This window comes from Lampetra fluviatilis, chromosome 11, assembly GCF_964198595.1.
Source record: "Lampetra fluviatilis chromosome 11, kcLamFluv1.1, whole genome shotgun sequence".
Taxonomy (NCBI): Eukaryota; Metazoa; Chordata; class Hyperoartia; order Petromyzontiformes; family Petromyzontidae; genus Lampetra; species Lampetra fluviatilis.
Window position 1 is genome coordinate 14,469,673 of NC_136285.1, and position 10,327 is coordinate 14,479,999.

Consider the following 10,327-nt stretch of genomic DNA (forward strand, 5'->3'; position numbering starts at 1 on the left):
AACTCGTGTTGCTTCGTGTGCGGGTTAGGAGCGGTGGCGCTTTGGTAACCGCGCCGCGCTGCGAACCCAGCGATCCGAGTTCTATTCCCTAAAATCCACGGCGATTGATATCTGAGGCGGTCCTGGGCTCTACCCCTAAACCCACCCCCTCCACCCCTCCCCCGCCACCTTCGCCAACAAGAACAGGCCGGCGTGGTGAAGTATGGCCAAACAACCTCCCCGTGACCCACCGGGCTTGAGGAGGCCTTCATCCAGCAGTGGATGGGCAAGGGGACTGTAGGAACGAGCTCGCGTGACGGAGCGAGCAGCAGCAGCAGCAACAACATCACGCTCCAGAGGGGGGTCGACTATCAAGGTGACGTGACGAGAGGGGTTCAACAAGGAGTTGTAAGGGGCACACCGCGACGAGGGGACCTGGCGAGAGCTGGGACCTCTGACGAGGGGACCTGACGAGGGGACCTGAGCGAGGGGGCCCTGGCAGCCCCCCACCCCCGGCTGTGGCCAAGCCGCCCTCATCAGTATTCGAGCCAAGCCGGTCCGAGCCATGGAAACGGCTCTCGGCTCCAGCAGCACTCGCGCCTTTGTGGCGCCACGGAGGGAGACGAGCAAGAGGGCAGGGGGTAAGAGGGGCGGGTGGGGGGGTAATAGGGGAGGGGGGCACGGGGTAAGAGGGGCGGGTGGCGGGGTAATAGGGGAGGGGGGCACGGGGTAAGAGGGGCGGGTGGCGGGGTAATAGGGGAGGGGGGCACGGGGTAAGAGGGGCGGGTGGCGGGGTAATAGGGGAGGGGGGCACGGGGTAAGAGGGGCGGGTGGCGGGGTAATAGGGGAGGGGGGCACGGGGTAAGAGGGGCGGGTGGGGGGGTAATAGGGGAGGGGGGCACGGGGTAAGAGGGGCGGGTGGGGGGGTAATAGGGGAGGGGGGCACGGGGTAAGAGGGGCGGGTGGCGGGGTAATAGGGGAGGGGGGCACGGGGTAAGAGGGGCGGGTGGCGGGGTAATAGGGGAGGGGGGCACGGGGTAAGAGGGGCGGGTGGCGGGGTAATAGGGGAGGGGGGCACGGGGTAAGAGGGGCGGGTGGGGGGGTAATAGGGGAGGGGGGCACGGGGTAAGAGGGGCGGGTGGCGGGGTAATAGGGGAGGGGGGCAGGGGGTAAGAGGGGCGGGTGGGGGGGTAATAGGGGAGGGGGGCACGGGGTAAGAGGGGCGGGTGGCGGGGTAATAGGGGAGGGGGGCACGGGGTAAGAGGGGCGGGTGGGGGGGTAATAGGGGAGGGGGGCACGGGGTAAGAGGGGCGGGTGGCGTGGTAATAGGGGAGGGGGGCACGGGGTAAGAGGGGCGGGTGGGGGGGTAATAGGGGAGGGGGGCACGGGGTAAGAGGGGCGGGTGGGGGGGTAATAGGGGGGGGGCACGAGGTAAGAGGGGCGGGTGGGGGGGTAATAGGGGGGGGGGGGGGCATGGGGTAAGAGGGGCGGGTGGGGGGGTAATAAGGGGGGGGCACGGGGAGTCCTGGGGTCACCGCGGCACAGCCGGGGGGCACCCTCATAGCGAGCTGCGGGCACGGAGCGAGAGTCGGAGTCAAAGGAGCCTCAGAGATCGGAGGAGGCAGCGAGGTGGGCAGGGGGCGCGGGGCGGGGGGGTGACCTGCACAGTGACGAGGAGATGGAGCGAGGAGATCACTGAAGATCGGAGGCGACGAGCAGACGGAGCGAGAGAGGACCTTCGTGCCAGCCGGGGGAACCTCGGAGATCAGGAGACGGAGCGAGGGGACCTTACAGCGAACAGGGGATAGAGTGAGGGGGGCCTTTATAGGAGCGAGAAGAGGCGGCGAGGGGGTCTACATAGCGACCAGGGGACGCGGCGAGGGGGACCCTCCTCAGGGACGACTCCCGGCCAGGCCGATGGCCTCGTGCGCTCAGACAGTGGCGGCGACCACGAACATCGCGATCGGGGTGAGTGAGACACGAGGAGGAGGAGGCACCTTCCTCATCATCATCATCCTGGCGGCGATGGTGGAGCAGTCCAGTAACGAGAGATCAATCTCCTTGCTCGCGTGTCTCGCCTGGGACCTGCCCCGCCACTGACATCGACCACCGCCCCCACCCCTCCTCACGCGCTGTGATGGAGTTTTACGACTCGATTCGACGATTTGTTCAATTCGCAGCGTCCTAGCCCATCTAGTACACGATTAGAATCCACATCAGTCGCGATTGCCTGCAGTATACTTTACAGTATATATACAGTATATATATACTGTATGCCTGCCCTGTCAACCCAGACGGTTTGCCCCGTATTTTTGTGCAGGGAATTTGAGTTTTCAGGTCCATTCGACATACAGCCGTTTCAATTACGGGCAAACACATTTTTTTGTCTATTTGTTTGTGTTTCTCCCTTGTCATGGGACTTTGTAGGATGAACGTTGAGATTTATAATGGCACGGGGTGACCAATAAGATCTGAATTGGTCTATAATAAGGTAGGGCACTGATAAGGGTTTGACAGGTATGTGTATGTATTAGTGTACAACTTTTCGTTGCTTGTATGTATGTTGAACTTCTTCTCAGCCCATCATCCCTTCGGAGTTAATTAAAATAAGTATCGCGTAGTGGGGAAGTAAACAGTCGATGTCCTATGGGACAGACTCGACCCCGCCATATGACTGTGGAATTCCCTCCACTTACTCTGCAGAGCTGTGAACAGGAGATACGCACAAAATGCACCTCAATGCTCAGTCAAGCAGGGAGAATTAACTTTGACTCCTGTTGCTTCGCCTGCCCCCAGCCTCCTTACCGTACAAACGTGTGCTCGGGCATTCATTTATCATGGCATATTCTTTGGTTGTTTCGGTAAAGTCACGTAGAAAAAAAACAAAGTGAATAAAAATAATAAAAACAAAACCACTAATGTAGACTGTAGCCTGGTTTATAATCGGAGTGAGTGTACTGGCAGTCTATAATGTAGACTGTAGCCTGGTTATTAAGCTGTGTGAGTGTACTGGCAGTCTATAATGTAGACTGTAGCCTGGTTCTTAACATCGGTGAGCGTACTGGCAGTCTATAATGTAGACTGTAGCCTGGCTTTTAACCTCGGTAAGCGTACTGGCAGTCTATAATGTAGACTGTAGCCTGGTTTTTAAGCTGGTGAGCGCATTGGCAGTCTGTAATGTAGACTGTAGCAATGGTTATTAAACTGATTGAGCGTACTGGCAGTCTATAATGTAGACTGTAGCCTGGTTTTTAAGCTGGTGAGCGTATTGGCAGTCTGTAAAGTAGACTGTAGCAATGGTTCTTAAACATGCTACAGTCTACATGAGTCTTTTTATTTTATAAGCGTATATCCCCAGTAAATACGGAATGTTGGTCCAACGGTTCAAATGACATGCCAACGTTAGCCCAAGCACGCCGTGATAGGGCGACATTTCGAGCGGTGGCCCTGGGTTCTTCGCGTGTGCAGGTGGCGCTCTGGCTGGTGTCGGGTGCCAGCGTGTACACGGGCTGCCTGGGGCCTGAAGACGTGGGCTACCTGCGCTGTGCGGGCGCCGTGGTGAGGACGCGGGTTCCAAGTGGGGACACGGGTTCCACGTGGGGACACGGGTTCCACGTGGGGACACGGGTTTCACGTGAGGACACGGATTCCACGACGCCACTCGCGGAGCCGCTCCTCTCCTCTCGGCACAGGAGATCAAAATTCGAATCAGAACGTTTATTTATCCTGCAGGAGGTATCTGCTGAGCTATAAAGCTCTTTGTCACAGATGTTCAGTAGGGGCAGGCAAACGCTGGCGACCGGAGTCACCACGCAATCGTCCGATCTTTATATTGTGATGTCTAATTATATTATACCGTTTATAGATTTGGTCGTATATATTGCCTAGGGACATCTGGCAGTTCACCAGCTTTGGTTGAAAGCAAAGCCAGACTCTGCTGATGAGACGCCGGCATCAGTCCAGCTTGTGTCGAACCAGTGCTGCAATTCTGTCAAATGCCTGACGATTCTGGTTGGGCCCTGGTGCAGTTTCACCGCCTGCACGCTGCCCCACAGTCGCGCCACAGCCGCGACCTAACACGCACGCGTGACACGGCAAGCATCAGCTGTGGGAGCTCGGCTCGTCAAAGTTTTAGATTTGGACCCCAGGCCTGGAGCGACGATATCCAGCGCTCGGGCGAGCCGGGGCTCGTGGCGATGCGCGACCCGCGACCCGCGTCGTGGGTTGACGTTGACGGCTGTCGATGCCACCGCTGTGCGTGCGCAGTGCATCCCTGCGGCCACGGTGCACCTCTACATCGGCTCGAGGAAGACCTGTCTGGTGGGCACCGCACGTCCGCCCGCCAGCGGACACCGTGACCGTCACCGCCACGCTCACCCACAGAGTCAAGGAGCCTCCGCCGTGTAGCCGCTGCCGGACCGTCGGAGCAAGTCTGCTGTTAGCCGAGCACCTTTTGCGGACGTTTCGTCCGACGGCGTGACGCCGAGAGCGGAGGAGGCAATTGGGAACGAGGTCGCGCGTGACTTTAATCGAATCTCCGCGGTGGGTGGGGGATCGACCGCTCGTCGCCTTGCGCCCAGGCGAGGTTGACGTTGCCTCTGTGCGTGCGCACGCGAGGCCCACGTTGCAGTGGACGTGCTCTGTAGTGCGTGCGTGCAGGGAGTGGTGGCGCAGCGGTTAGCGCTGCGCTACCGAACTCGGCGACTCGAGTTCGATTCCCCTCTCACGGGCCACCGACGCCAGTGACGAATATCTGAGTCGGTCCTGGGCCTCTCCTAGGTCAACTCAGCATACAATTACTACCTGGTGCTGTGTAATCATCGGCACTGGGGAGAGAAAGTGGACCAGGTGTGGTCCTGGCAACACCACCCCGTTGTGTGCCGCTCCAGCCGACATAGGTGCTCGCTAACAGCACTTGCCCCAACAGTCTGTTAAAGGCGACACGGGTGATCTTGATCTTCTCTGTGTGCCAGGTGAGCTGCTTTCACCTGCTGGCCGTGAGCACGTTCACCATGAGCACCCTGTGCCTCCTGTGGTACGGGTGCATGCTGGTGGCTCGGCCCTCCATGCTCAGCGTAAGCCCCGCTCCTGTCGCGAGTACACCAACCCCTCCAGCGCCACCACCACCACCATCAGCAACAACAACCACGAGCTTTTCCCACGTTATAGCGTCACGCCTCGGTCTAACGACTCACGAGTCATCACCCACCCATTGACCAGACACCACTCACCAGACACCACTCACCACACCACCCACCAGACACCACTCACCATGAGCCGGAGACACCAATTACCACTTACCAGAGCCACCACTCACCATTTATTCGACACCGCTCGCCACTCACCAGAGACGCCGCTCACCACGGGGATGCGGTGCGTCTTGCAGATCAACACGAACCTGCTGCTGCTGCTCCTGCTGGAGATGCTCGTGGTGGTGCACTTGCTGCTGGTGGTGCGCGCCCGCCAGCGCTGCTGCCCTGGGGCCGTCAGCAGATCTGTAACTACCACCACCACCTGCACCACCTGCACCACCACCACTACCTGCACTACCATCACCTGCACGACCATAATGCGCATAAACTGGTGCTATATAGATATTGTTGCAGGACCGTGGAATTTGGCGATGGCTTGAACAGTCCTTCATCCAGCTGGGGATAGATCATGGCTGATGATGGTGGTAATGATGATGATGGTGGTAATGATGATGGTAATGATGGTGGTGGTAATGATGGTGGGTAATGATGGTGGTAATTATGGTGGTGGTAATGATGGTGGGTAATGATGGTGGTTGGTAATGATGGTGGTGGTGGTGGTGGTAATGATGGTGGTGGTAATGATGGTGGTTGTGGTGGTAATGATAATGATGGTGGTGGTAATGATGGTGGTGGTAATGATGGTGGTGGTAATAATGATGGTGGTGGTAATGATGGTGGGTAATGATGGTGGTTGGCAATGATGGTGGTGGTGGTGGTAATAATGATGATGGTGGTAATGATGATGATGGTGAATGACTGGCGGTGCGACTCTGTTTCAGTACAACCTGAAGAGCCAGGGCGCTGCGTGGGATGGGCACGCCTTCCCGGTGCGCGCCGTGCGCCTGTGCGCGGTGAGTGCCGCGGTCTGCGGCAAAACCTGCCTCGGCCGTGAGCCCTTCACACCTCGCGTAAGCTCAGCAGGTTGGAACCTGGTTCGTGGGGGTGTGTCTTTCCAAACTCAGTGATGTGTACGTGTCGCATGCGATGACTTCTGTAACTACCACGCCTGACGACGATTCTAGTTGCAATCGCCAGCGACAAACGTCGTTCCCAATTGTAAACAAGTTGTGGGTTTGCTCTCCAGCAAAGGCAAAGACAAATACACCCAGAATAACCTTTAGACTGTTGGGGCAAGTGCCGTTAGCGAGCACCTACAAAGGCCGGCACGGCACACGAAAGGGTGGGTCGCCAACACCACGCCCGACCGCCTTTGTCTCCCCAGTGGAAACACCGGGAGAGATAAAGGCAGCCGGGCCTGGTCCTCGCCACGCGACACCCGCACACGTGTGCCGCGCCAGCCTTCACAGAGCTGCGACTCGCTTACAGCACTTGCCACAAAAGTCCGTGGAGGCTATGCGGGGGATCTTTGTCTTTGTTGCGCGTGTCTGTGTGCAGACCCTGGAGGTGGTTGGGGGGGTGTTCGCCCTCTTTGGCGGGGTCATGGCACTGACCCTTCAGCCATGGTCAGCGCACTCGGCCTCGCTGCAGGCCTGCCTCTGGACCCTCATCGCGGTGAGCGCCGCTCGCCACACGCACCAAGAGACACACCGAGACGCGCCGAGGCACTCGCGCCCCAGACAAAGATCCCCCGTATAGCCTTCGCAGAGTTGTGGGGGCAAGTGCTGTTAGCGAGCACCAGTGGCGTCGTGACGACATTGAGCAATCGGTCAGGTGGAGCCCCAATATTGGTTTTGTCTCGTGCGGTCACCGTTACCGCTCTCATTAAATCAGAACAAAACGTGGAAAGTGAATGAAAGCATTTACATAAAAAACATTTTTAACCGCGTTTAACATTTAGTGTTCGGTTCTTTGACACCGTTGTTGAAATCAGATCTCACGGTGGTTGTCAAGGGGGGGCCCCAACTCGTAACTTCGGCCCCACGCTCGTTACGCCACCGGCGAGCACCTATGAAGGCCGCCACGCCACACGAAGGGATGGGTGGCCCACTACCAGGGTCGACGTTCACGCACCGCACCAGGGCACACATTTTTATGCTGAGTCGACCTAGTGGAGACCTAAGACCAGTTCAATTATTCGTCACTGTTATTGGTCGCGAACGGGGACTCGACGAACTCGGGTCGCCGGGGTCGTTTCGCACAATGCTATAACCACACACACTCACCCCTCACTCTTTCCCCATCCCTTCTGCTGCTCCTTCTGTTGCTGCCGCGGCAGGGATTCCCGGCTGCTGTCGCGGGACACGTGGCCTCGGAGCACCCGTCCATGCCCCTCGTACGTACACGGCCCGGTTCGCGCGCGACGCCGCCTGCAGTGTGGATGACGCGACAGAGGCCGTGTGACGATGATGACGACGATGACGATGATGATGACACTGACGTGCGTCGAGCTGGCGCACTACACCGTGGCAGGATACCGCGTGCCGCGTGACGCCGAGACGTTACAGCTTTAGCGATGGAAGACGCGGGTGATGTGACACCGTGATGAGTGACACCATTAGGAGTGAGTGTAATCAGTGTCACCGTGATGAGTGACACTGTGATGAGTGAGTGTAATCAGTGTCACCGTCGCGAGTGACACGGCGTGCCGCGTGGCGCCAGGTGGAGGTGCTGCTGGCGCTGAGCGGCCTCACCAGCCCCGTGACGGCGGCTGCGGCCGGCTACCTCTGCGTGAGCCTCCCACGCTCCATCGCACTCTTCACGGAGCCGGACTCCAGCATGAAGGCACGCGCCGCACATCGGGGCTCCACAGACCCCCTCCCACTCACCCCCAGCTCCGAAACATCTCTCCATAGCTCCCACACCCCCCCCCCCCCCAGCTTCCCGACATATCCTCACAGCTCCCCCACACATTTCCCCGTCACTCTCACGCGCGCGTTCCCACTGATGAACGTAGGCAATCCCAGGTGTGCAGTGAGATGTGGTGAGATGTTCAGTGAGAGATGTGTGCGGTTCAACGTGTGTAGACATGTGGCTCTGCTTGCAGTTAGACGTGCAGACGTCCAGTTAGACTTGCGACGAGTCATTCGGTTGGGCGTGGATAAACGTATTGGTATCTGGTTAAGTCTGCGGTTAGACGCCCGCGTGGTTGACCGCGTGTTACTCCCGCCCCCGAAAAGGTCATCGACATCCTGCTGGTGGCCATCATGGTGGCTCTGCTCATGAACAGCGCCCTGACCCTCGTCACCACGTTCGTCTGCGTCAACTACAAAACGCTCGCCCTGCTGCCGCTGCTGCCCACCCACTCGCCCTGCACCCCGGCCTCCGACTCCACCGCCCTCAACAACTACGACCACGTGGACCCGGCGTCGCGCGTCGCCCCGCCGCACGCCGCGCCCCCCGACCCTTCCAAGCGCGGCCGCGCGCAGCCGCCCCCCGGCTCTCCGCAACGGCGGCAGCGCCACCTCCACCGAGACTGCCCCGGAGGCCGCCCGCCCTCGCCGGACCGCCCGCAGGTCGGCGGCCGCGCCGGCTCCTCCGACGGCGGGCCCGACTCGCTCCCGTCCGATCCGCCCGTCCGGCACGGGCTCTCCGACTCGCCGGGCCCGGCCCGCGCGAGACCCTCGCCCGGCCAGTCCCGGCGCGTGGAGCACCGTCGCTCGCCCGTGCAGCACCGGCCGCCCGCGGCTCCGGCCACCCCGGACCGCGGGCGGGCGCTCTACGTGACCGTCGGCTCGCAGAGCCAACCGCTGTCGTCTCTGTCCCACAAGCCGCCCCCCCCTCGCAAGGCCTCCTCCTCGGAGCCGGTGTCGGCGGCGCAGGGGCCGCAGGCCAAGAGGAGCTCCCCGTCTCAAACCCCGGCGGCCGGCACCGGGAAAGCCTCTCCGCCGCCGACGGGGTTCAGGCCGCCCGTCTTTTCCGTGCTCGCGTCGCCGGGCGGCAGGGGCAAGCACTCGCTGCTGGCGGCCTCCGCCAAGCCGGTGGTGCTGCTGCCCCTACCGCCCCCGCGGGACGTGCATGGGGACGCCAGGGCAGCCCCCAGCAAGGTGACACACCTCTGAACTCCACCATACACACACACAACAGCCACTTCTTCCCCCAGTGTGTATGCTGACACGCCAGCTTCTCGTTCAAGGCCGAGTCAATGTAGAGGAGGCTCAGAACCGGTTCATATATTTGTCACCGACGGCTGCGAGTGAGATTCGAACGTGAGTCACCGAGTTTGTAGAGCAGTGCGCTGACCGCCCAGAATCACCCCCCTTGCGTGGAGAATCAGAACCCCTAACACAGGATGAAGGAGAGCCATTCCCCAAAACGTCGCCTATTATGTTTCTTTTTAAAGCCACAGTGTTACTGACGAACATGCCGAGTGGTCATTGTTAACTGCGCAACTTGTGCAACCACTGCCTACGCAGCAGCGGCAGATGCTCTGTTCCAGCCACAGTGAGCGTGCGACCACTTCCGCTCCACCGGCTCCTAAATACCCGTTTGCCCCTCCTCTTCTCCAGGAAACGAGAATCAAGAGGCTGCGGGAGAAATTTGTGGACAACATTTAGGCGAAAGGGGCGCGATGTTTTCCCCGAGGGCGCGAGAGAGAGCCCAACTCCGTCAGCCGAGCCGCCCACCACCGCCGCTTCCCATCACCCCTCCTAACACGGCGACACGCGCCAGCTTCCTTCGCTCCACGCCGTCCGTAGAAGCAGTTACCATAGTTCACATCGGCCATAACACCCCAACCCTTCCAGCTGCGGCGTTAATCTCGTTAACGATGACATTAGCGACGGGAAATGTTCGTCGATTGAGCCTTTGTTTTCGTCCGATGGTGACCGCGTGCCCAGCGCAGACCGAAGCTTGGCCGACCGTGACGAGGCGGAGCCCACGGAGTCGCAACGGAGACGCAGACTACCCGGGGTCGTTTAGTGTCGCTTAGTGACGTTCACTTGAAACCGGAGTGCGCCGAGGAAGACCACGCATGGTGATTGGCTGTACGCGTGTGAAACGAGATTGACCGAGTTCACCGATTGGCTGAGCTGCTGATATGGGGGGGGGTGGGGAGTGTGGAATTGAGCACTCCTCACACCAACATTGAAATACTCAGAGTGTCTGACTGACTAAACGTTTGACTGCTCCAGTCGACCAGACTAAGAGAACGACTTCACGACGTCCACAGACCGAGACTCGACTGAAACTCCGCA

General features: G+C 59.8%; 1 protein-coding gene across 2 annotated transcripts; it reads left to right on the forward strand.

Annotated features, from left to right (window-relative positions):
• The first annotated feature begins 1,535 nt into the window (after positions 1-1,535).
• Positions 1,536-9,778, forward strand: MLC1 (modulator of VRAC current 1). Of its 2 annotated transcripts, none has more exons than XM_078861112.1 (11): positions 1,536-1,947; positions 3,448-3,537; positions 4,246-4,299; positions 4,953-5,054; positions 5,366-5,476; positions 6,014-6,142; positions 6,630-6,746; positions 7,411-7,467; positions 7,794-7,916; positions 8,312-9,178; positions 9,641-9,778. In XM_078861112.1, exons 1-11 carry the CDS (start codon positions 1,897-1,899, stop codon positions 9,686-9,688), a joined length of 1,749 nt encoding a protein of 582 aa, XP_078717238.1. In that variant the 5' UTR covers positions 1,536-1,896; the 3' UTR covers positions 9,689-9,778. The 2 variants fall into 2 exon arrangements, with proteins under 2 accessions (XP_078717238.1, XP_078717240.1); XM_078861114.1 differs by having other exon boundaries at positions 1,537-1,947; positions 6,014-6,085.
• The last annotated feature ends 549 nt before the right edge of the window (positions 9,779-10,327 follow it).

Excerpts from the sequence above, each read along its gene's own strand:
- MLC1 (XM_078861112.1), top strand. The coding sequence starts at position 1,897 with ATGGCCTCGTGCGCTCAGACAGTGGCGGCGACCACGAACATCGCGATC. Across the intron at positions 1,948-3,447 it reads CCACGAACATCGCGATCGGG|GTGGCGCTCTGGCTGGTGTC; the intron begins GTGAGTGAGACA and ends TCGCGTGTGCAG. Across the intron at positions 6,747-7,410 it reads GCCTCTGGACCCTCATCGCG|GGATTCCCGGCTGCTGTCGC; the intron begins GTGAGCGCCGCT and ends CTGCCGCGGCAG.